This window comes from Elephas maximus, chromosome 18 (assembly GCF_024166365.1).
Source record: "Elephas maximus indicus isolate mEleMax1 chromosome 18, mEleMax1 primary haplotype, whole genome shotgun sequence".
In the NCBI taxonomy this organism is placed as follows: Eukaryota; Metazoa; Chordata; class Mammalia; order Proboscidea; family Elephantidae; genus Elephas; species Elephas maximus.
Window position 1 is genome coordinate 70,965,032 of NC_064836.1, and position 26,828 is coordinate 70,991,859.

At 41.4% G+C, this 26,828-nt stretch overlaps 1 protein-coding gene across 1 annotated transcript; it reads left to right on the top strand.

The window, feature by feature from the left end:
* Positions 1-551: 551 nt before the first annotated feature.
* LOC126061432 (cell cycle control protein 50C-like) lies at positions 552-26,559 on the top strand. Its single transcript, XM_049857975.1, is given in 9 exon segments — positions 552-757; positions 5,152-5,260; positions 10,315-10,416; positions 12,361-12,389; positions 12,391-12,434; positions 12,862-13,002; positions 23,328-23,457; positions 23,459-23,535; positions 26,278-26,559. Coding segments are annotated over 9 exon segments (1,029 nt in total). The 3' UTR covers positions 26,469-26,559.
* Positions 26,560-26,828: the final 269 nt, after the last annotated feature.

Consider the following 26,828-nt stretch of genomic DNA (forward strand, 5'->3'; position numbering starts at 1 on the left):
GTCGATGAATAGCCAAGTCAGCTGTAATCTGAGAGCATTCTTCCCGCTTAGCTTGTACTCACGTTAGGCTACAGCCGTATCAGAAAAAAAAAAAGCTAACGGCCCTTTTTTTTTTTTTTTTAATTAATCTTCAAGGATTTAGGCAAACTATTAAAGATATATCCACTCTCCCCCTCTCAGGAGGGGCTTGCCTTGATTAGTCACCACATCCCAGAAATAGTCCGCTGTAACTGCTTCCCAGTGCCTCCAGGCATAGGTTTTAACAGGCCTTGCTGGGGACTTTTCCTCCGTGGCATGGCATTTTTGCAAAACAGCCTTTTTGAGCTTAAGAAAAATGTACCTAAAAATGGCATATTGAAGAGGGCTGCACCCAAGCTGAACACCAAATCTGGTTAGTAAATAATTCCAGGAAGCAGAAGGCCTTGCCAACTGCAAAGGAAGGGTCACGTAACTTGTAACAATTTTAATATTACCATTACGTGGTATTACTATAAACGGTAATGCTCTACATGTCCCAAAAGTGTATCTTTTGAGTCACCTGCAGGACCAGAATGGAGGTGAGACCCCAGGATGGCCCGTCCAGGTTGCCAGACAACACTGCTACGAAGCCGCCACAGCTGTCCGCCTGCTGGCTGCACCCCTCGACCCCACGCCCCCGCCCCTGCGTCTTCTCTAGCTTTTTTGCTGTAGGATTAGCCTGCCGTGCCCTGAGCATCATCCTCACACTGTCTGCAAAGGATGTCCAGGAGATAGAGGTTTGTCCCCTCATACATTTTTAATGCAGTTTCTAAGAATATCCAGCTCTGGGACTGTAAATGGGAGTGGTCAGTTTGAGAACAAAGCCCCTCCACAGGGAACGAGATAAGACTGGATCATCCCTCTTCCAGCCGGCAGGCATGGCTGCAGAGAGTGACAGGGCCTGTGTGTGGTGGCTTTGTTCATCCTGACTCCTCTCCAGGACAGTCACTCTTCTGCTGGTCATAATTGTGTAAACAAAAATTGTGTACAAGGGCTGGCAAAGTCAGAAGTTTTTATGCTGGCAGAGGACTGAGCTAGCGACTGATAGAGGTGGGAGTAGGGGAGGCAAGGCTAAATGATTGCCACCACCCACGAATCATATTGCTAAAAAGACGTGAGGAGTGAAAGATACAGGTCTTCAAGGTTGCCTGCTTTCAAGTATTTGTCTTTCTTTTTGGAAATGAACTTCCTCTGACAACATTAACTTAGGAAAGGCAAGAACCCAAGTCTTTCTAGTATGGATACTTAGGAAGACTCACCAAGTTGTACTGCGAGTGAGAAAGGCTGAAATTAAGGGTGCACCCCTCACGCACAAGCCTTTTGCCAAGTTGATTAGCAAGCTGTGGGAGGATGAGAATTCCAGAAGCTGGTCTGGGGTGGGGAGGCGAGAACTAGATCAGCCACGCCCATATGCAATCTAATGAATTAGATACACTCTCCATCCAGATCAGCTCTGAGCAGATTACTGGGCATCCCAAACCACGCCTGAGCTCTTCTCTGAAGGCAGCCACAGAAAACTGATCTGATTCCTCTCCCCACAAGGTTAGTGGCAGAATTATGATGAACGCCAAGTTGTCGACATTGATGTAATAGTTATGAGTATCTGAATATGCTAAGAATTCTATGGGTAAGAGTCGGTTCCTGTCTTCAATAAATTAATGATAGAATTGGTTTAAGGTAGTGTGGGATAAGAGCAGAGAGCTTGTTCACCGGCTCCCCAACCCCTTCCTTGTACACTGCCCAGCACGTGCTTACTGAATGAATGGGTTAAGGCAAACAGGACCACTAAGAGTAAAATGTCATTTCAGCTCCCACCCCTCCCCACAATGCTCCCGGTGTACTATCTCTCCACTTATATTTTCTGCCACTTTCTGCTCCCCCCTCCCATTCCCTGGCAGCTTAGCGCTCCAGGTATTAAATGCTCCTAAGTCCGTGTGAGTCTCCCAGTCTGACATGTAAACCCTTCTCTTCTCCATAATAGAACACCAGCCTCTTCTTCCTGCCGCTCATTTATTATACTCTGCTCTCAAAAGAATTCTGCTAATAAATTAACCGATTCACACTATAGTGTCAATGACGTTCCAGGTCAATATATTAATCCTTCCAGGGTCAGGTGAATGTGAAAGACCAAAGCAGTTGCCCTTGAGTCAATTCTGGCTCATGGCAACCCCGTGTGTTTCAGAGTAGAACTGCACTCCATAGGGTTTTCAATGGCTGTTATTTTTTGAAAGCAGATCTCCAGGCTTCCTACCGAGGTGCCTCTGGATGTATTCTATCTGCCAACCTTTCAGGAGTTTCCTAATTCCTAAGATTGAATCGTAATAGTTGAATTTCAGGGAGAATGTGAGCCACATTTTGGTCTTCAAGAAGCCTCTTCAAGCCTTGTTTATAGTGGCCAGGACTGCCTAGCTGATGACCTCTAGGATGACCTATACTCTGTTTTTTTTCTAAATATAGAGGAGAAAGAAAGGAATACAGAGGTCTTGCTACTATGGAAACTATCTACTTGGTGTTACCAAAATATATCTCTCTGCTTGCAGAGGAGTGGCTGGGGGAGATTTGAAGGAATTTCATGAAAATAAACAGGAAACTGATCCTGAAAAGTAAAATTTATGATGAGAGATTAAATATGAAGAAAGAAATGGGATTTTGCAGACGAAGGAGTGGTTTAAATGCTTCCGTTATATGAAGGACTGATGCTGCTGTCTCTCCCCACTGAAAAGAGAGCAAGAGGAAGCAGGCTTCTTGGGCAGGGCAGGGCCAGCGCAGCGGACATGTGAGGAGACATCTCCTGATGACAAAATGGCTGCCCTGCGGAAGGGCTTTCAGAATCGGAGACGCCATTTGCTTACCTTACCCAAAGATGAGCATGGCGCCTAATCAGCTCCCCAGCCTGCTCTGACACCAAAATTCTGCGTTATGTGTCTTTAGAGTGTATCACCTTCTTTGAAAGAAGAGCAAGAAGATAGTGGAATGGGTCAGCCAGAATTCCAGGATTGTGAGGCACTGAAGGACACGCTGGGACTGAGCTCCCTGCACTGGCCCCCATCAGCCTCCCCATAGCTGACTGGCCCCCATCAGCCTCCCCATAGCTGACTGGCCCCCATCAGCCTCCCCATAGCTGGCCTCCCACTGATTGGGACAAATGGAGATGTGGCTCGCCCCCACTGGTGGCCTGGAAAGTGGGTGTCTGTGCCAGCACCTGGTGGTCATGGGACAGCTGCCCCATTACCACAGAAGAAAGACTTTCTGGCTCCTCGTGTTTTGGTTTTTCCCCTGAGAGTACCTTTTCCACATGGAAATGTTTCACTGTGTTGAGTATAAGATGAAGTACACACTCCAGGCCAACCTGAGCAAGCACAGGCTAATAGAAAAGAATTCTGAGCTGGCCTTTCCTCATCTCACTTAGCCCTGGGCCACAACAAGGAAGTATCCTCTTTTCAGTTCACTTGAAGCAAGGATGCCAAAATGCTGTGATATTTGCCCTCATTTTATAGCTATGGGTTTGCAAGGCCATTCGAGCAGCGACCTGAAGCTTGTTTCTATAGATGTAGTAGGCAGTAGATCAAAAGTTGTGTTTTCCTCATCAGAATATTTAGAACTGGAAAGCACCTTAGATATCATCTAATCAAATATCATTTGATAATGCATTGAGAGAACCTCAACAGGATCCATGGAGTAGAATGTACACTTGGATTAAAGAAGCAAAACATAAACTTACTGATCAATTAATTGCTATATGACATGAAGCTGATAAACAAAATGTGGGCTCTGCAGGTTAAGCACTTAACTCAAGGTCAGAGTTTGGCTGAATGCACAACCAAGTCTAGAACCATGCCTCCCTCTCGGAAGCCTAGTGTGCTATCTCAATTAGGATACAACCCTGTTCTTTAATGCTCCGTAACAATTAAAATTTCCCTTCACAAACAGAAAAGAGCATAAATATTTCCTGTACTAGTTCAAGCCCTACTGTATATTTAAAGTATTTATGTAAATATAAGCATCTAAGAGCAGCTAAGTAGTCTTTTCATAGTTCTCTGACACACATGAGGTCACCATAAGTCAGAATCAACTCAACGTCAACTGGTTTGGCTTGGCTTTTGGTTCACTGAGCTAAAATTTAGTGTTCACACTTTACCTGTTTGGCTTTATTATCCTCAGTGGCTTCACAAGGATTCACAATTTCGTCTTTCTTGGTGATCTTCTTTCCCCCAAAACCCTAATCTATTGGCACCTTACCAAGGAGCAAGCCCCTCTTTCCTCCTCCCACCCCACCCCTCTCTCATCCATTCCTGTTGTCTTCTAATTACTCCCCAAAATATTAAAGAAAAAGCAGAAGAAGCCCATAGCAGCACCCCATGACAGCCTCCAAGACATCTGAGATGAGTGTTTCCTGTGAGGATAATGGGGGTGCACAGCCCCTCACTCCTCTTCTGGCTGTGCCTTTAATGTTCACATAACTGCGTCCCTCAGCCAGCACACACAGAATTAGCCCATTTGGGACACACGGCACACAACAACAACAATTAAAAAAATTAAGTCCACTAGGCTATTTTTCACAGAATTTTACTTTTCAAAACCAGAATGTAACAGCATTTTAAAATTAGAATTATTCCACATAAGTCTATACTTCTACATTTTGTAAACACTTCTTTCTATGTTTGGTCATTTTTAATAACTTCCTCTAGAAGCCATGTAGGATAATTCACTAGTCTATTTTCTTGCCGCACAGTAAAATGGAACAACAGTGAAATGATTGCTCATAAAGCTGATTAGACTCAGGCAGTAAGCCCAGTTCTCGTGAGCCATGGGCTAATACCTTCCTAGTGACACCTCTTTACCATCAAGGGCTAAGACGTCATCACAGGAGGTTACATAAGTATGCAATAGCAACACGGAACTCGAGGCCAGGGGCGGAGTGCTGCCAGGTTCCAAAATGAAATCCCATGAGAAGCCTGCCCCTCTCGAGCGTCCCCTCAAACACTCTCGCCCTGCGTGGCGGACACCTCTTTATTCATGTCCCAGGCCCCATGCCCCTGACTCAGGCAGTTGAGGACTTTGGTGCACTCGAGGATTGAATTTTAAAATATATGCGCACGTAACTTTTTAATTAATAACTTTTCCCTGCCTGGCAAATTATACAAAAATATGTGCAAATTGTGCAGACGTGCCAGAAAATGCCTCTAATTTTGACAAAGAATGCACCTGCACTGTTCCCTTTTACCTTCCAGAGAAAATGCCAGTAAATGAAATTCAAGAGATTTCAACTGGCTTTATGTTGATCTATTTATCTTTGGCAGAAAATTCACAATTTTCTCTACCAAATGCTTTCCAAAACTGAAAATACAAAATAGTAAGGAGAGAGGGGCAGGGGCTCTTGTAAAGGTGAAGTGTTGGCCTCATGCCTCCCCCTTTGGGGTGTTTTAGTCTTCCTTCCCCTTTGTTTCTTCTGTTTCAAAATTTTTTACTTACCCAACTTTGTAAACATAATTCTTATAATCACTCAAACAGGTTTTACTCCAAATGTCAGCATAGGACAGGACCATAGAGATCTCTTAATCTAATCACTTGTTTTTTAGTAAGAAAATTGAGGTGCTAAGAGGTTAAGTGACTTGGCCAAGGCCACACAGTGAGTTCACGTCAGGGGTCACACACCTGGTGGAACTTTCTTTGGTCTCTCAGATCATCCTACACATTCAGTTGCCTAATCCCTTACGCAGACTCTTGGCCTGGCTGCCAGGCACTGTGAGGAATGCCAAAGAAATATTAGGACAAGTCCCTACTCTTGGGCTGATTAAAGTCTTGCGTTAGTCCAGGACCTCAGAGAAGCGACGCCAAGACAGGATTAGAGATGTAAGAGATTTATTGGGGGAAATGCCTGTAAGGGGAAATGGAAAGGGAAGAGGTGGAGGCTGAGAGAGTTGTCAGAGCCCCTGACCCTGAAGGAGAGGGAAGGAGAGAGAAAGAAAGGAAGGGAAGGCAGGAGGGAGGAAGTAAGAAAGGGAAAAGGAAGAAGAGAAGAATGCAGAAAGAGAGGGTAGGACTGAGCGAGGAGGGTGGGAGAGAGGGAGGAAGGAAGGAAGGAAGGAAAGAAAGGAGGGAGGGAGGGAGAAAGGAAAGAAGATAAAAAGGGAGGGAGGGAGAAAAGTCTTAGGCTGCATTGCATTCTTCACGAATTTTCAGCAAAGCTGACAGGGAATCACCAAGACACCCATCAGGAGTCCCCTCTCCCAGGAAGAAGAATGCCACAGTATCCCTCCTGCGCTCAGCCACTGGATGGGAGCAGCTGTGGGAAGCCTGGCCTTGGTACAAACCCCTGAGACTATTTCAAAGCACAGCAGCTGGGGTTATCCTTCAGTTATGCTCTGTGCAGCAGGAGATTTGAGAAGTGCCTTTTCATGGCCTCCATAGTCTTACCTGGTAGTCAAGACTTAATCAAGTGAAAAATTTGCCTTTCAACTCTTCCAGTGTACTTCAGGGTCCTGTCCTCTGGATTCTGCACCTCTCCCTCCGCAGCGTCGGCCTCTCTGACCTGGCCATTCCCTCCTTTCCCTTCATGGATGACTCCACAGGGATGAATCTAGGTCCATGCAGGCCTTCTCTTGAGCAGCCCACTGAGCGTTCCACTTCAAGACTCTGCTTCTACTCAGAATCAAACTCTGGAAAACCAGACTTACTGTCACCTCCCGAAAAACCCTCCTCATTTCCCTTTCAGTGAAAGATCACATCAGCCAGATGCAAAATTCTCCTCCTTGACTCTACCTTGCTCTCTCCATTTACATCCAAGCCTCTGACATGCGGACACTGTTTTCACCCACCACCCTCTCCTCTCCATCTCTTGGTCATCACTCTGGTTCAGGCATCCTGGTCTAGTATCAGAGCTACCTGACTGCCCTCCTGACCCTTGCTTCCTCCTCACATTAAGCTAACAATTATTTGCAAAAGAAAGTTGAATCTTACCCCCCCCCCCAAAAAAAGTATAGCTCTTTCAAATTGCTCAAGTACTACTACCTCTGCGACCCTGCTACCTTTTCATCTTTATGTCCACCGAAAACCTTGTATTCCTGGCAATCTGGCCAACTTGCTTTTCCATGAACACATCTCGCTAGGTTCCTGCCTCTTCTGTTTAGAAAGTCTCCCCTCTTGCTGCCACTGATCAAGATGCCATCCTGTCTTAAAACCCTAATATCCCTAAGCCTTCCATGTACCTCCTTTCACTCATGTCTCCAGCAAGAATTTGCCCACATTTGAATCCTGGCAATGCTTTTTCCACTCTTCTTATGAGACTTACAATCATTTGTTGTGGTTTCCTGAAGACTCATTTCCTCTACTTATAGTAACCTCCCTGTGGGTAGGGACCAGGCTTTACACACCAAACCACAACTGCCCACCCACGAGTATCTGCACCACACACGCTCCCTTCCCTTTTGTTACCATAGGTGAACTCTCCAGGCCTCTAAGTGGAGCTTATCTTCACTTGTGTGGTAGATGCCATCCTTTCTCACCTGCACTAGAAATTAACATTTCTCTCCTCTCCTACATCATCAGATTTCCACACTATTGGATGATTCCCAGCTGCATACAAATGTGTTATTTTAGTCATCTTTAAAAAGACAAAAACCTTCTCATATTTTCTCCTATTAGCACGAAACTTCTGAAAAGGATCATCTATCTTGGCTGTTTCCAATTCCTCTCTTCCCATTTTCTCTTAAACCCACTCCAGTCAGTTCTTAGTGCCCCAGCAGCGTATTGGACATAGTTGATCTTCCTTCTACAAGGCATAACACAGTATATTTTACATGGTAGATGCTCAGAAAATGTTTGCTGAATGATTAAACAAATGGAGGAAAGATAAACCGTTAAATTATACGGCTTCACGTTATAGGAAGTTTTGGTTTTACTCCCCCCCCTTTCTTATTTCCCCCTTGATCCCAGATGAAAGCATGATAGTATCTGTCATATTCTAAATACATCTGTATTGATTATGACTAGCTCTAATTGTTTTTGTAAGTCAGATATAAATTATAATTGTATTTGGGTCATAAGTGAAATCTGTGTCAAGTCAGTGGGTGGTGTAAGTGGAGTTTTTCATGCTTTCTCTCAATAAGGGCCTAAACTTGAGTTCTCTACAGTTGGGCCTTTTCTTGCCTCCCTCACCCACCACCCTGCCCCTTAAAGTAAAAGTTAATGTTGCTTAAATTATTTGAAGAAAAAAAAAAATTAATGATAAAACCCTAAAGGTCTACAACTTCCATCTGTCTGTGTCCTTTGAAACTCCAGAGCCAAATGAAGTGTTTTACCAGCTGCTAACCATTCCTTTCAGACGGAGCTTTTCTTATAAAAACTCAATCAGACTACTTAGGGCAATCACTGGGCCTTCATTCGGCTCACCTATTATCACACATTACGAATGCTGGAGCCCAACCAATGACTCCACCCTAGACTGTCTTAAACAAAGCAATCCTGTACGAAATACTGCTGAATTCAGGGAGAGTCAGTACCATAGAGTACCTTGTGTCTCCAGAAGTAATTGAAAAGATGATGACCTTGGAGGCCTGGTTAAGGTAAATCTTTAGACAAAGAATCATTGAAAAGAAGTTAACACATGCCAGTAACTATCGTGGAGAGTATTCTCTGCCTGTTTATTTTGTCATTTATATAAGCATATAATTTTGGTTAAGTAGAATTCCCTTTTTAGCTTCCAAGAAAATGTATGGTACATTCCTTTCTGTGGATTTCATATTTTCTATAGTTATGGGTCAACAATAGAGGCTCCCTCTTTGGGTAAGGAAAAGTGATCAGTCATTCCCGCGCCACCAAAACAAGCCTGGCTGATTCACCTTTGCTCCCGAGCTTCTGTTTACTAGTTTGCAGCCCGCCTGCCTCTGTGGCCCAGCAGCTCCCCGCTCAGTGTTCAGAGATTTTCCTCCTACAATGACCAAGCTCTTCTGCCTCTCTTGTTCTCCGTAACCAGCCACTCTTACCATGACCTTTTTTCCCAGCCTACCGTGGGTACAAGCTCCCATTTTCCATACTCGTCCTCTTAGAGGGGCCCTGGTGGTACAGTGGTTAAAAGCCTCGGCTGCTAACCAAAAGGTCGGCACTTTGAATCCACTAGCTGCTCCTTGGAAACCCCGTGGCAGTTGTACTCTGTCCTATAGGGTCATTGTTTTGGAATTGAATTGACGGCAACAGGTTTGGTTTTATTCTCCTAGAGGTCCTTAGGCAGTAGGACCAAAAGCCTTTCCAAAATGCTATTTTTGCATAGGGCAAGAGAATCAGTTACTCAGGGGATTGTAAAGGAATGGTTTTGTATTTCTAGCACTGAATATAGCCCCTAACATATGGGAGGCATGTAATAAAAGTTAGGCTTTCATAAGTTTTGATGCAGGCCTTCATTATTTTGGTGGTAGCTAATTAATTATAAACAGCTACATTTTACATTTTTATTTGTGTCATATGTGCTGTTAGTAAAATCTGCATCAGGTCTGTCAAAGAAAGCTATTTGTGCCTGGAGGATTTCCAGAACCTTGACATGCAATCAGAAAGGCAGAACCTCCACAAAGACAGAACCATGGTGGTAACCTGTGATGCAGCAGGCTCACGTGACAACATACATGAAAAGGCATATCTCTCACAGGTAATAAGGCTACCTGTTGCTAAGGTGAAAATCACCTTCTTTCTTTTGGGTCAATGAATTATTTCATCTTTTTGTCCATAGCAAATGGTTCACCATTTCTTGACCAAGTACAATATGCCCGGTACTGTGCTAGGCCCTAGCGATAAAAAGACAAAAACACCTGGAGCAAGGAGCTTCTAGTCCCATGTGCTGCATAATCCCAGTATCCACACGCACATAAAGACGCTCAGTGCCTTCCATGTTAAGTCGTGTTTCATGGATTTGCTTGGAAGTCCCATGACCTGGAATGCCTACCACAAACCCTAAGCAAAGCATTTTTTCTAATATCAATGGGAAACACAATATTTGTAAAACCAGATGTTATGTATTGAAAATACAAAGTCTGTTTATAAAGAAATTTCAAAGCAGGAATGCAACAGCCTACAAAAACATCAAAAATGGGTTTTTTTTTAGCTATTTTAATACTTCTGTATAGACCAACACGGGTATTAAAAAACTATTTCCAGGAGTGGGGGGATTGGGAGGGTTCTATTTGACATGAAGAAATTTCAGATCCCATCAATTTTTTCTAGTTTTTAAAAAAATCTGTCCATGTTCATTAATAGTCCAGTTAATTTTTCTTATCTTCTCTTACTTTTTGCTTTTTTCCCATACAGGGTAATGTTTATATGTACTACAAACTGTATGGCTTCTATCAGAACCTCCATCGATACATTCTATCCAGAAGTGATAGCCAACTGCTGGGTAAGGATATAAGGGTAAGACTATTTAATTTAACATTCTTTTTTTTTTTTCTTTTTTTTTACCAGGTGGATATTTCAGTCCAAAAGAGGGGAGGGGCTGCCAAGGCAGTAGTATCACTAGGGTTGGTGTCACCCAGTGTGATAACTCATCACCACCACCCATGACACGCCAGTCAGGGTGCAGGTGGCCTGGCCATGAAGCCCGCCATTAGGTGGAGAAGAAGGTCTCTGCCTTGACCAATGGGAAAGGGGAGGAGCTGTAGGGAGCCATGGGGAACCGGGCCACAGCGCTGGGCACTGGAGAGATGCCTGCCCATGGGGGGCGGAGCATGACACCATGAGTTACTGCACTGGGTGACAGCAACCCTAGTGACGGCAGCTGCCTATAGGACAAAATATAACTGCCTCATAAGGTTTCTCAGCTGAAATCTTTACGGAAGCAGATTGCTAGGTCTTTTCTCCTTCGGAGTAGCTGGTGGGTTCAAACCCGCACCTTTCAGTTAGCAGTCTAACGCTTAACCATTGCACCACCAGGGCTCCTCAAATTTTTACTGTTGATAGATGTTATTCAGCATGCTAGAAGGAAACCTTTTCCACACTTCCATTATTAAGTGACAGTAATAACCAAACTATCTTTAGCTACCCTCTTTAAAAAGTGTTTTCTGGTGAGTGGCCTTCTAAGATATTCTACTGGTCCCACCCTGTCTGGAGCAAGGGAGAATGAAGAAAACCAAAGATACAAGGGAAAGATTAGTCCAAAGGACTGATGAACCACGAGTACTACAGCCTCCGCCAGCCTGAGTCCAGCACGATTAGATGGTGTCCAGCTACCACCACTGACTGCTCTGACAGGAATCACAATAGAGGGTCCCAGACAGAGCTGGAGAAAAACGCAGAACAAAATTCTAACTCACAAAAAAAGGCCAGAATTATTGATCTGACAGAGACTGGAGAAACCTCGATAGTATGGCCCCCAGACACCCTTTTAACTCAGTACTGAAGTCACTCCTGAGGTTCACCCTTCAGCCAAAGATTAGTCCAGCCCATAAAACAAAACGAGACTAAATGGGCACAGCAGCTCATGGGCAAGGATGGACGAGAAGACAGGAGGGAACAGGAAAGCTGGTAATGGGAACCCAAAGTCAAGAAGGGAAGAGGGCTGACATGTCGTGGGGTTGGCAACCGATGTCACAAAACAATATGTGCATTAATTGTTTAATGAGAAATTAATATGCTCTATAAACCTTCGTCTAAAAAACAAAAGAAAACCAAACCCAGTGCCGTCGAGTCGATTCCAACTCATAGTGACCCTATAGGACAGAGTAGAACTGCCCCACAGTTTCCAAGGAGGGCCTGGCGGATTCAAACTGCTGACCCTTTGGTTGGCAGCCATAGCACTTAACCACTACGCCACCAGGGTTTCCCTTCATCTAAAGGATAATAAAAAAATTAATTTTTGCAAAAGTGTCTTCTGGTAGTTACATGGATGGATTCACTGTGGTAAGTCATTTAGCTGTATACTCACAATTTGTGCACTTTCATGAATTTAAGTAATACTTTAATTAAAAAAAAGATTTTTAAAATGTGTTCCAGCATAACATGGTATAATATTTAGTACAGCCAGGCAAGGGTAAAGTCCTTTCCTACAGACATTTTTGGCATGCTGTATCTTGATTGTTGTTGTTTCTAGGTGCCATCAAGTCAATTTTGACTCATAGCACCCCATGGGGGGAAAACCACACACACACACACACACACACACACACACACACACACATCTTCAAAACCCAGAAATTTCCTATCCTAATTGAAGCAGAAGCCTGGGAAATGCAAGTAGCAATCGCAATCTTGTCCACGCCAATAAATCAGCATGGGTTGATTTACTTGCCAGTGTTCTCACTTTCAACATTCTAAGCGATCACAAAAACACTTGTCATTGCTGTGCCATCCTGCATGCAGGATGTTGAAAACTGCTCTCCATTTGAAAAATCCCACCGTTCCTTGCGGTGCGATGGCCAACGGCATGTTCAATGGTAGGTGACTTTTCCTCTCTCCTACGGTGCCCTCCTCTGAGAGTATGTCACCAGCCTAAAGGTCCAGATGATCACCTCTGCAGCTGAGCAGCATTGTTTTTGTTTCTTGCTGTTTTGTTTTCTCTCAGTATAGGCCTAAACCCCAGTTCACTGACATAAGGTATTTCATTTGCAGATAAATCCTCCCTTGCCAGAGACCTGAAGGAGTAGTCATGAGTTAAATGAAGCATAAAGATATTTTTCAATAATTGGATCGACCTTGGTAGGAAAAAGAATGTTGTCGTGATTTTAGCATCCATGGCATGTAGGTGTGTTGAGAGTCTGCTAAAACCCTGATTTATTTTTCTGCTGTGTCTGGTTCTGCTCTTCCAAGGATGGCAAAAATTGCTTGCATCTGTGACTGACACCATTTTTAATTTCCTTACAGACACCATTATTCTTTCATACAACCTTAATTCATCTATACATAACCAAGTCCCAATGCTAAGGAGTGGAATTATGTGGTGGACGGATAAATACGTCAAGTTCAAGAATCCAAGTTCCAGTAATCTTTCTAATGCATTTGCAGGTGGGAGCCATTCACTAGCTCGATATTCATATCTCCTCACAAGAACATTTTTTTTCTTTTTTTTTTTTTTTACTTTTTCATTTATTGAGCAGTTTCTACAGGCTGCCTGATAGTATTATTTAATTTTTATGCCTATAAGTCATCACAATTTTATCGAAAACTTTTTGAGGGCAGAGACACAATCATATACTTTGGTCGCTTTATGAAGTTTACTCATACTTTATTAGAAGCACTTTGCACATGATTTTACTTCCCCAGTATCAAAAACCATTAAAAATGTTTTCTAAAAGCTTTATGTTTTAAAAAGCTCTAAACACTCTAAGTTATTCCAAAAATTAGGATGAAAGAGTTCTCTCATTTCTCACATTAGTTTTAAATAAACTGAATTTGATACCCCATTTAAATTTAAAAAAAAAAAAACAACTTTTTTTTGACAAGAAGCCAGCTTTCAAAACCGCACAAATCAACCACCTGAGTTAGTGGTTAAAAAAAAAAAAAAAGCAAATAACTCATTTCAAGCCCATAAAAATATTTTTTTACTTCCCTTAGAGCAGATTTGCTTTTAAACGACAAGATGATTGTAACTCACCCTGGACTGTTCATCAACTGTGTTATACTGTTTCCCAAGAGGAGCTTTAAGAGGCATCTTGTGATTTACGTATTTGTGATCAAAATAAAGACAGCCTGATACACTTGCTGTGGGAACAATCTGCAGTCCATTTTATGTGCTTAGTCAGATGTTAGGTATACAACTGAGGTAAAGCAATAAAGACAAACAGTAATAGTAGGCCTTCGTACTGGCATTTACCTGGCTTTTTTAACATATATTATAAAATCGAAAAAGTGAATCATCCACTTGACAATTTCTATGTGTGTGCCCATCTTTCTTCCCCAGCTAGACTGGCTTACTTGAGGGCAGGAAATGTGCCTTTTCTATATCATTTTTCCATCTTCAATGCAGGATGCGCTCCCAGGCACGTAGCTGGAATGGAAGGAATACCATTCAAATGATTGACTGACACCTCGTCAACTGATAGCTTTTTTAGGAGAGTAAGCCCTTCCAGTGATTATTAAAGGCAGGATAGAGTGTCCTTGACTCCCAGTATTTGTAAAAAAGCACATATTTAATAAGGCAACTTCTCAAGGGCATTTTTTTCTGCTTTGAAAATCACCTATTTTTTCTTTTAATGTTTGGGGGGATATTTATGATTCCTCTTTCTTTATTCTTTTGTTGACCGCCTTTCTGCTCCAGCTTTCCCTATCCCCTATGGACACGTCCATCACATACCTATCAGAAACATATTATTGATGCCCTGGCTTCTTCCAATATACTATTAGGAAAAAGGTAATATTTTAATGAACTTATTGCTTGTAATTAGAATGACCTTGTAATTTATTGAATAAACTGATGCCCTTTTAATAGTGAAAAGGATATTTAACAACTATTGTATACTTTTTTGAAATCTTTATTTATTGACCAACAAGTTGTCATTATTATATGGGAGGACCTATGAAACAATTATATTAAAAATTACTTTCAGAAATGCAATTCCTTCAAAAATTAAAATAACGTGTATATTACATCAGCTTAAAGGAACTTCTTTAGTTATTATCTAAACATTAAAAGATAACATTGTTATTGTTAGGAGCCATCGAGTCAGTTCCAACTCTTAGCGACCTTATGTAAAAAAACATTACAAAACACTGCCCAGTGCTGTACCATCCTCACAATCGTTGATATGCTTGAGCCCATCCTTGCACCAACTGTGTCAGTCCATCTCATTGATGGTCTTCCTCTCTTTCACTGTTTCTGTACTTTACCAAGCATGACATCCTTCTCCAGGGACTGGTTCCTCCTGATAACATGTCCACAGTATATGAGACAAAGTCTTGCCATCCTCATTTCTAAGGCGCATTCTGGCTGTACTTCTTCCAAGACAGATTTCTGAAAGTCCATGGTGTATTCAGTATTCTTTGCCAAAACCGTAATTCAAAGTCATCAATTCTTCTTCAGTCTTCCTTACTCATAACCCAGCTTTCACATGTATATGAGGGAATCGAAAATACCGTGGCCGCATCAGGCACACCTTAGTCCTTAAAGTGACATCTTTGCTTTTTAACTCTTTAAAGAGGTTTTCTGCAGATTTGCCCAGTGCAATGTGTCAGTTGATGACTGCTGCTTCCATGGGCGTTGATTGTGGATCCAAGTAAAATGAAATCCTTGACAACTTCAATCTTTTCTCTGTTTATCATGATGTTGCTCATCGGTCCACTTGTGAGGATTTTTGTTTTATGTTGAGATGTAATCTATACTGAAGGCTTTAGCCTTTGAGCTTTATCAGGAAGTGCTTCAAGTCCTCTTCACTTTCAGCAAGCAGGTTGTGTCATCTGCATATCTCAGGTTGTTCAAGAGTCTTCCTCCAATCCTGATGCCTTATTCTTCTTCATATATTCCAGCTTCTCGGATTACTTATTCAGCAGACAGATTGAATAAGTATGGTAAAAGAATACAACGCTAATGTGCACCTTTTCTGATTTTAAACCACACAGTATTCCCTTGTTCTGTTTGAATGACTGCCTCTTGGTCTACGTACAGATTCCACGTAAGGACAATTAAGTGTTTTAGATTCCCATTCTTTGCAATGTTACCCATAATTTGTTATGATCCACATAGTAGAATGCTTTTGCATAGTCAATAAAACACAGGTAAACATCTTTCTGGTATTCTCTGTTTTCAGCCGGGATCCATATGATATTCTTCATTCCATGTCCTCTTCTGAATTCAGCTTGAATTTCCAGCAATTGCCTGCAGATGTACTGCTGCAACTGTTTTTGAATTATCTTCAGCAAAATTTTACTTCTGTGTGATATTAATGATATTGTTCAATAATTTCCACATTCTGTTGGATTGCCTTCTTTGGAATGGGTACAAATATGGATCTCTTCCAGTCAGTTGACCAGGTAGCTGTCTTCCAAATTTCTTGGCACAGACAAGTGAACACTTTCAGCATTGCATCGGTCATGAATTGAATTATGTCCCCCCAAAAATGTGTGTATCAACTTGGTTAGGCCATAGGTGGTTGTCCTCCATTTTATGATTTTAATTTGATGTTAAGAGGATTAAAAGAAAGAGGATTAGGGTAGGATTATAACACCACCCTTACTCAGGTCACCTCCCTGATCCAGGATAAAGGGAGTTTCCCTTGGGTGTGGCCTGTACCACCTTTTATCTCTCAAGAGATAAAAGGAAAAGAAAGCAATCAGAGAGTTGAGGACTTCATACCACCAAGAAAGCCACCAAGAAAGCAGCACCAGGAGCAGAGGACATCGTTTGGACATGGGTTCCCTGCGCCCAACAAGCTCCCCAACCAGAGGAAGATTGAGGACAAGGACCTTCCTCCAGAGCCAACAGAGAGAAAAAGCCTTCCACTGGAGCCGACGCCCTGAATTTGGACGTGTAACATACTACACTGTGAGAGAATAAACATCTCTTTGTTAAAGCCATCCTCTTGTGGTATTTCTGTTACAGCAGTACTAGATGACTAAGACAGCATCCATTTGATGAAACATCTCAGTTGGCATTCCATCAATTCCTGGAGCCTTGTTTTTCACCAATGTCTTTAGTGCAGCTTGGATTTCTTCCTTCAGTACCTTTGGTTCTTCTTTTTTTTTTTTTTTATTGTGCTTTAAGAGAAAGTTTACAAATCAAGTTAGTCTCTCAGACAAAAACTTATATACACCTTGCTACATACTCCCAGTTGCTCTCCCCCTAATGAGACAGCCCGCTCCCTCCCTCTACTCTCTCTTTTCATGTCCATTTCACCAACTTCTAACCCCCTCTACCCTCTCATCATCCCTCCAGACAGGAGATGCCAACATGGTCTCAAGTGTCCACCTGATTCAAGAAGCTCACTCCTCACCAGCATCTCTCTCCATCCCATTGTCCAGTCCAATCCCTGTCTGAAGAGTTCCATTGGTTCTGGATCACGTGCTACCTCCTGAAATGGTTGAATGTCGTCCAATTCTTTTTGGTGCAGTGGTTCTGTGTATTCTTTCCATCTTCTTTTGATGCTTCCTGCATCATTCAGTATTTTCCCCTTAGAATCCTGCAGTATTGCAACTCAAGGCTTGAATTTTTTTCTTCAGTTCTTTCAGCTTGAGAAATGCAGAGCATGTTCTTCCCTTTTGACTTTTTAAATCCAGGTCTTTGCACATTTCATTATATAATACTTTATCCCCTCAAGGTGCCCTTTGAAATCTTCTGCTCAGCTTTTTTACTTCCTCATTTCTTCCATTTGCTTCAGCTACTGTATGTTCAAGAGCAAGTTTCAGATTCTCTTCTGACATCCATTTTGGTCTTTTATTTCTTTCTTCTCCTTTTAATGACCTTTTGCTTTCTTCCTGTATGATGTTCTTGATGTCATCCCACAACTCGTCTAGTCTTCAGTCATTAATGTTCAATGCATCAAATCTATTCCTGAGATGGTCTCTAAATTCAGGTGGGATATACTTAAGGTTGTATTTTGACTCTGGTGGACTTGTTTTAATTTTCTTCAGCTTCAACTTAGACTTGCTTATGAGCAATTTATGGTCTGTTCCACGGTCAGCCCCTGCCCTTGTTCTGACTGATGATATTGAGCTTCTCCATCATCTCTTTCCATAGATGTAGTTGATTTCATTCCTGTGTATTCCATCCAGCAAGGCCTATAAAAAAAAAAAAAAATAGTCACTATTATTTTGTTGAAAAAAGGTATTTGCAGTGAAGAAGTCCTTGGTCTTTCAAGATTCTATCATGCAATCTCCGTCGTCGTTTCTACACCAAGGCCATATTTTCCAACTACTGATCCTTCTTCATTTCCACCTTTCACATTCCAATCACCAGTAATTATCAATGCATCCTGATTGCATGTTTGATCAACGTCAGACTGCAGAAGTTGGTAAAAATCTTGAGTTTCTTCATCTTTGGCCTTAGTGGTTGCTGTGTAGATTTGAATAGTAGTCGTATTAATTGGTCTTCCCTGTAGGTGTATGGATATTATCCTATCACTGATAGCAGTGTACTTCAGGATAGATCTTGAAATGTTCTTCGTGACAGCGAATATGATGTCATTCCTCTTCAAGTTGTCATTCCAAGCGTGGTAGACCATATGATTGTGTGATTCAAAATGGCCAATACCAATCCATTTCAGCTCACTAATGCCTAGGATATCAGTCTTTACGCGTTCCATTTCATTTTTGACAAATTCCAATTTTCCTAGATTTATATTTTGTACATTCCACCTGCCAATTATTAATGTATGTTTGCAGCTGTTTCTGTTCATGAGTCATGTCACATAGCAAAGGAAAGTTCCGAAAGCTTTACTACATCCACATCATTACGGTCGACTCTACTTTGAGGAGGCAGGTCTTCCCCAGTCTTATTCTGAGTGCCTTCCAACGTGGGGGGCTCATCTTCTGGCACTATATCAGACAACGTTCAGCTGCTATTCATGAGGTTTTCACTGGCCAGTTTTTTCAGAAATAGACTGCGGGGTCCTTCTTCCTAGTCTGTCTTAGTCTAGAAGCTCTGCTGAAACCTGTCTACCACGGATGACCCTGTTGGTATTTGAAATACTGGTGGCATAGCTTCCAGCATCACAGCAACATGCAAACCCCCACAGTACAACAAACTGACAGATAACATAAGGAGAATAATTATTCTGGTACACATTCACATACTTTTGTGGCTGTATCTCTCTTTGTTACATGTCCGTGTATTTTCCTAAAGAATTTACTCTTTTTACTATGATTTTATTATTTTTAATTTTTCACAAAATTGTCTACAGTCTTTTTCAAACTTGTATTTTAGGGTTAATGATTTTAAATTGCTGACTCCTTTAATTGATTCTTTTCTTTTGAGCTAATGTTTTTTTACTGAGAAAATACTCTGTAGGGGCTGAGGTATCTATTAGGCTCACAACCAATTTTACCAAATGAAAGATATTCTTAATATCAATTTTTTTGTATTGAAATATGCTAATATTTTATGTCAAATATTTTCATAGACACTTTCTTTTTTACTTCACAAAAACTCTCTATTTATAATTCTTCTGAGGGTATTACCAAATTTAGATGCTACAAAATCTTAGGTGTTCTCAATGTCACTTTATTCTAATAGAGAAGCAAATCTTATCCAGTTAAAAATTGGAGCTTCAACACGAGTCTTCACATAAGTCGAGATATTCCAAAGCACAATTATCAAATTTAAGAATTTGATTGTGTACAGGTTGTGAACTTTGATTATGCAATATGTTCAATTATTCCCTTACTTTTACAGGACAAATTTCAATATCTTCCTGTTTGGAAGCTTGATTTTCAGTCATCACAATTCACTCAATCTTAAAAAACTAAAATTTTTGGCATTATATATTTTGGAAACTTTTTTAAATAAAATGCAACCAAAAGTTATGGGGCTCATTTACAAAAAAAAAAGCTCAAGATCATTGTAGAACCCTTCAGATGATACACAAAGGATTATTTAAAGGCTTATTTATAAAATTTTGATCTATGATGAGCAACAAAGAGACTGCATATACTGCCATGCTGAACTATTTCTTTAATATCAGTGTTATTCTGAAAGTTTTGTACTTCTGCTTCTCTGTGAATATCGAAAAATATTTGTAAATTTGTACAACTACTATTTTGATTAACAGAATATTGATTTTGATTAATAAGAATTAATTGATTGATCTTATTTTGATTAAAAGACTATTATAGCTTTTTTGGATACAGTTGTGAATTACGTATATTCCACAATCAACTGTGAGTACATTTCTTCTCTATAAAATTCCACAGTTTACAAAGAATATTATCTTTAATGTTGTGCTCTGCCAAACTTGGGTGGCGTTATCACTATAAAACCAAACAATTTGAACTTGGTTGTTGAATTTTTAAACTGAATTTAAAGTAATATTTTTAATAATGTCAGAAGTTTAACTTTCAGAGATTGAACTTCCAAAAGCTTTGCTTTGATCCATGAGGTGGGGGGAAAATCAAGCCATTATTAGAATTAATTTATCTTATTTTTCTATTTGAAGCATCTGAAGACATTTAAAACTAGCCTCATTTGACTACTTACAAAGTTCTTTCTGTGCTAATGGGGCCAATAACTTGAAAGTTGTTCTTCGGTTACAAAAAAAAAAAAAAAAAACTGAAACTGAAAAATGAAACACTGATATAGGACACTCATTTGACCCATGAAAAGTCATGTTTACACAATGACATAAAAATCAGCTTTCTGCAGTGCCAGTGAAAGCATTTCTTTGGACATAATCTTTTTAAAAACAACTACAAATTTTAAAGTCAATTCTGATATTTTTAAACACATTTGTGTGTTTTGATTTTCATGTGGCTAGTTATATCACCATGGTTCCCATGTTAGGTGGTAAATGTCAACCAATGTTGCAAGTATCACATTCATCATCGACTTTCTCGAGAAACTATACTTAATTTTCCATTAAACATGCATGCTTCTTTTTTTTTTTTGTAACTACAAGGATTTATGAAAAATAAAAATCTGATAACAAAATCATTATATATTTACATCATATAATAAATAGCAAAACGACTGTTGCAAGAAAGTTCAAAATATTGTCAACAAGACTGGCCAGCATCTATTTCCAACACATTCACGTAGGCATAACCTCACCTATCATTTTCCGTGTTTCCCACTGACTTGCAGCCTGGCAGCTTTTCACATCTCACAGGCCAAAAACAGAAGCCAGAGCAGAACCGACTGGAATGTTAAATGCCCAGCAGCGATCGTAGCATCACTTCTTCCCCCAACCCCATCTAAGACAGCTAGGAGTCAGATGGGCCAAGCTGCTAGTGTCCAAGCATTCTTTGTTCTTATCAGTAAGAGTCCTGCATGCTATCTTACAGTGTTTTGTTTATGTTTGGTGGAAAGTGTTTTTGGTTGTCTTTCACATGTAAAAAAAAATATATCTATATATATATATGCACATGTTAATATGAGAGCTCCATTCACTGCACATGGGTGTCTCACACACTATTAACCGAGACCATGGCAGAAGCTGATAGGATGAAATTAAAATTACATGTACATTATTGGTCCGGGACAAATGCTAAATCAAATGGGCTACTGGGACATCAGACATAAACTGGGGCTATCCTGGGCAAGGAAACCCTGGTGGCGTAATGGTTAAGTGCTATGGGTGCTAACAAAAAGATCAGCAGTTTGAATCCACCAGTCACTCCTTGGAAACTCTATGGGGCAATTCTAATCTGTCCTATACACTTGCTATGAGTCAGAATTGACTTGACAGCAATGGTTTTTTTTTTTTTTTTTTTTTTTTTTTTATCCTGGGCAAACCGGGATATATGATCACTATAATTGAACTGCTAGTTTTTTAGATGAACTCAGCAACATTCTATTGTTTTGTCTTAACACACAACCATAAGGCCTGTATCACAGGAAGCTCTTGGCTGTCTCTCAGCTACTGTTGCCTTTCCTTCTTACCTTTATTGTAAGAATTACCACATTATACTGTAGCTGTCTGTTTGTATACCTTCATTTCAGACTGTAGATTCCTTGAGGAGAGGAACTGAATCTTATGCAATAGTGTATCCCTGGAGCTTGATACATAGGGAGCAATCAAGACATACGTATTGTTCAATGAGTGGATGAATATCAATGGCCCAACTGAACTTGGAAATGAAGGAAGCTGGTGCCTTTTAAAGCATGCTCCTCAAAGTCTCTGGGCTCACTGGGTGGGGTGAGATCAGGGGTTAGAATGGGAAGGCATGCTTGAACTGCAAGTTTTAACAAGCTTCCTGGGTGATTATCATGTCAGTGGCCCATAGGATACATTGCCTTGGGTCATGCACTCCAGGCAGAATAGAGAGAAGGTGAGGTTTGCAGTACAGGCACCAAAGGCAATTTCGATTTTGATCAAAGCAACAACGATCAAAGTCTTGGGAAAGGTGTTATTTTTACCAAAATAGGTGGCCCCACAATGTTTGCAGAGAAAATTTCTCCAGCAAAGGATTATTTCTCAAGGAAGTGTAAGTACACGCTTCAGCAGATTAATCCAGCTGGACTTGGCACAAGCACCACAGCCCACACTTAGAAATATGTCTGGATTTCTTTTAGGAGAAGTTTAGTCAGTAGTCAGAGTTGAGAAAGAGTTGCTCCCTGTTAGCGTTTTGGTATCCAACAAATAGTAGAACCAGCTTTAAGGAAATAAAAAGTTCACCAATAATACACTCTTGCTGACTAGCTCTTTAAAATTTAGTATGGTTTTTATTATGAACATCTCTCCATCAAAGTAATTGGAATCGTTTATTCCTTTATTAAACATTTATTAAATAACTCCTACGTGCCAGGCCCAATACTAACTGCTCGTGGAAAAAAGATGAGGAAGACACTGTTCTCAGGAGCCTCCTGCACAGTGAGAGACAGACATGCCCACTGCAGCAGTATGAGAATAGGGGTAAACGTTACAGGCTCCTCTCCTGGCACCACCCTCGGCCCTGTCTTCCAGCGTACCTGCAGCACGCAGACCTACCAGGCTTCCTGGCTTTGGAACAACTTTGGAACATCTTTGCTCTGCACCCCTCCTATTTACCAATTCCTACTCCCTGCTTCCAGCTTTGAGCCTTAGACATGGCACTATAGTCAACATTCATGGAACTAGGGCTTCATGCACATCCCCGCTCATTTCCTTACCGTACAGGTCCTGAAGTGGAATTTCTGGGACCGAATTGTGTGCCAAATAGTAAAGCTTTTGATGCCTGTTCCTAGGTTGCCCAGAAGTGTTGCCGATCCACACATCTACGCACTGTGAGTGAGCCTTCCCATCTCTCTGCTACCTCATCGATGGTTGTCACTCTTTTTTCTTTAAATAGTAACCTCTTTTAGAGGTTACAGTATCTTCTTTTAATTTCCTCTCTTTGGATTTCCAGTGAAGTTAAAGAAAATACTTTTCCCAAGATGTTATCACCCTAATACAACCACCATAATCACTTTGCCGTATCAGTTTTTTATATGGATTTTATATGGTTGAAAACATAATGTACATAAAATTTGACATTCTGCTTTTTTATTCTGATGAATTATATGATGAGCATTCCCCCCTAAGTTCCTTATAACTGTTATTTTTAATGGTTTCATGCTCAGGTAGCTCACACACACACAGAGTTTTTTTTAAGTCTAATTTCTGTCTTCCCTCAAGAATGCAGATGTTCTTTCATTCTTCACACTCTAAAGATAAACTGAAGGGTGCTGATGGTTGTTCTCAGCCACGTCCCTCATTTTCTTCCCACAGGAACCACAGAGCCCCCGTGCTGGCCCAAGCCTGTCTATGACCTGGATGCAGAGGGTCCGGGAACCCACAGCTTTGTCAACAGTGACTTCATCGTGTGGATGTGGGCAGCAGCCTTCCCCACTTTCAGAAAACTACCGTCACCTCAGTCGAATACAGTACTTTACGGAAGGTTTGCCTGCTGGGAATTACACTTTCAACATAACCTACAGTATCCTTTTATACCACTTTTCTTTCTGGGGATGAAGGAAAATTGGTGTCCTTCTGGCTAATGGTTGTTGAATTATTTTATTCCATTCATTTATATTCTCTGCATCAAATATGTATGCAAAAAAAAGAGAAGGGAGAAATGCATCATTCTTACAGATAATACTGTCATTCCATCACCAGATAGCTGCTTGTCTCTACTGTATGTACTTGAATATTAATAACGGTGCTGTTGTTAGGTGCCATCAAGTCAGTTCCGACTCATAGCAACCCCATAGGACAGAGTAGAACTGCCCTGTAGGGGTTCCAAGGAGCAGCTGGTAGATTTGAACTGCCGAGCTCTTAACCACTACACCACCAGGGCTCCATGTTAATAGTAGTATCAGGTAATTAGTTATGGATGAATAGGGAAGAACTATTTATGTCCCCCAAGAAAGATCATATAACACTGAGCCTGGAGATGGAAAAGTGAGAGGAAGCATGCTGTACAGAATGGGATGAGATGGAGTACCATGGAAATAAAGAGACAATGGATAAGAAGCGAATTTGGAATATGGACTGAAAATATCTAAAAACCATGAGAGATTATAGAAACTTTTAATTTTGGCAAAAATATCATAGACCAAGGAGTTCCTGGGTAGTGCAAATGTTTAACTCACTTGGCTGCTAACCGAAAGGTTAGAGGTTCAAGTTCACCCAGAGGCACCTTGGAAGAAAAGCCTGGTGATCTACTTCTGTAAAACCAGCCACTGAAACCCCTATGGAGCAGTTCTACTCTGACACGCGTGGGTCCGCACGAATCGGAATCAACTCAACAGCAACGGGTACCAGTATCACAGATCAAGGGAGTCCTGGACTCCAGGGGCCCATAAAAAAAAATCACCATCGAGCAGAACTGCCCCAGAGGGTGTCCAAGCTGTAATCTTCACAGAAGCGGACAGCAACGGCTTTTTCCCACCGAGCAGGGAGTGGGTTTGAACTGCCCACCTTTTAGTTAGCAGCTGAGCACTTAGCCACTGTGCCACCAGGGTTCCTCACATTCAAGGGGCTAGTCCGGTCAGTCCAACTTAGTGAGGAGGGCTCGGAGCTCTGCACTGGAGATGCTTTGGTCTGTCCCCTCCTAGTACGAAGCCGGTAAGTAGAAGTCAACACCTTGGTTATGGACATAGGGTCCAAGTTAGGGACATACGCTTTAACATGAGACTCTAAATTTATATATAGGAGCCCTGGTGGCACACTGGTTAAGCACTCGGCTGTTAACCAAAAGGTCAGCAGTTCGAACCCACCAGCTGCTCCATAAGAGGAAGATGTGGCAGTCTGTATCCGTGAAGATTACAGCCTTGGAAACCCTATGGGGCAGTTCCACTCTCTCCTGTAGGGGGCGCTGTGAGTCGGAATCAACTTAATGGCACTGGGTTTTGATGATGGTACTTCGAGTTGGAGCTCCTGATCCTTTTAACTGTGTTGTGAGTGGGTTACTAGTAAAGCAGTTATAGCTGTAATCAAGAAACAAAAAAAGCATCATGCTCTGCTGTCTCCCAACACAGCCCATGGAGCTGGGGTTGAGAGCAAGACGAAGGGAGGCCACGTTCCACACGAGGGATATTCTCTCTGGACATGCTGTCCTTGTGCGACCTCATTCACAGCCTTGTTTTAATGCTGATGACTCTCAGATCTAAATCTTTCACCCAGAACTTCAGTCCTGAGCTTCAGTCCTATACTTGCACTGCCTGTGTTGACCCTGGTGTGAGTAATATCCAACCAGCCCAAAGGACTGGCCAACGTACAAGTAGAAAGAAGAACTCAGTCTGGGCTGCAGAAAATGCCTACAGCTTCTAAGATGTTCTCTGTGTGGGGAAGAGACCCGGTAATGGAACTGAGGGCAGAAGAAAACAGCCAGGCAGATGAGGCGAGGTGGGACCCAAGGTCCTGGTGACAAGGAGGAGTTTTTATGTAACAGAAAAAGAGAGACTACTTTCCTAACAAGTTTCTTTCTGTCTTTAAATAGCACGTTGCCAAGTGATTTGAGGCCTTTTAAGAGCTTTGCTGGGAAAAGCCTCTGTCCTGTGCCGTTGCTATGAGAAGCCTTTGTTTGTTTATTAGTTTGGTTTACAAAAGACACCAGATGTTTAAAAATTTCAGACCACATGCATAATCAAAATGACATCATTAAAATGCTAACGATAGCAAACCCACTTCAAACACTTTCTCCCCAGCAATGGGGGATGCTGGGCTTTTCAGAGCCCAAAGGACGCACCTACCTTTGACTCTCCCACCAAAAATGTTTTGCCATCTATCTCATATTTTTGTTTTAAGAATTTTTTCCAGAGATAGGAACTCAGACCTTAGCCTGGTAAGGATTTTAGTCTATCCTGATTCATAAACAAAAATGTAAGTTTGCTGTGAAACCATTAGTATCCTTTTAATTTCTTTGAGTTTGTCCAAGGAAATTAAAATAATTTTTTCCCATTATTTAGTTGTCTTTAAGTCATTCAGATCTATCTGCATCAGAATTCTCTTTCATATATTATAACTACACACAAAGAAAGCTTGTTTTGACTTAATTCTATTCCAGCCAGATACCGAGTACTGCTCGGTAAAGGTCAGGTTGAACCACATGCAATCGAATATTCAGCCCTGTTTTACCTACAAAAGCAGCGGTGTCACATGCCTCAGCCTAAGGGATCAGCATATGCAATGGTGGAGATGAGAAGTGCTGGGACAAATCCTGACCAGGTCATCTGAGACTCACCAGGAACCAGGTTCCAAGGAGAAAAAGCAGTTGTTTTTCCCATCCTGACGTGGAGCAGAGGCAGCGGCCTTTTCTTGGGTCTTGCCTACACTGTGACAGGAACCATGACGTGGCTGGCCTTCTTTTCAATGATGGCAGTCCACCTAAGGATGAAGAAAAGGAAAACCTTCTTCCTCCAGCAGTAAAGTCAAGCTTTAAGAAGAAAAGTAGAAAACTGAAATGCATGGTGAAGGAACAGAACCTAAGGCCTCTGACAAGGCTTGAAATCACTGGGATATTTCAACAAGGGGACCTGAATTGACTGACCAAATGCAATCCCAGATAAACAATGAGAATTTCAGAGTTTAAAAAAAAGGAGATACAAAAGTGTAGTCAAGTGCCCATGGGATAAAAAAAAAGGAGGATAAATCATCCTTGAGCTCCAAACCAAGTCTTGGGTATTTATTTGAAGCTTTTGTGCCTGAAGGCAGATGAATGCCCAAGACTAGGTAAATGCTAGTCTTGATTGGCTGGCTGAAAATACTGTAGACTTCTCAACAATAATT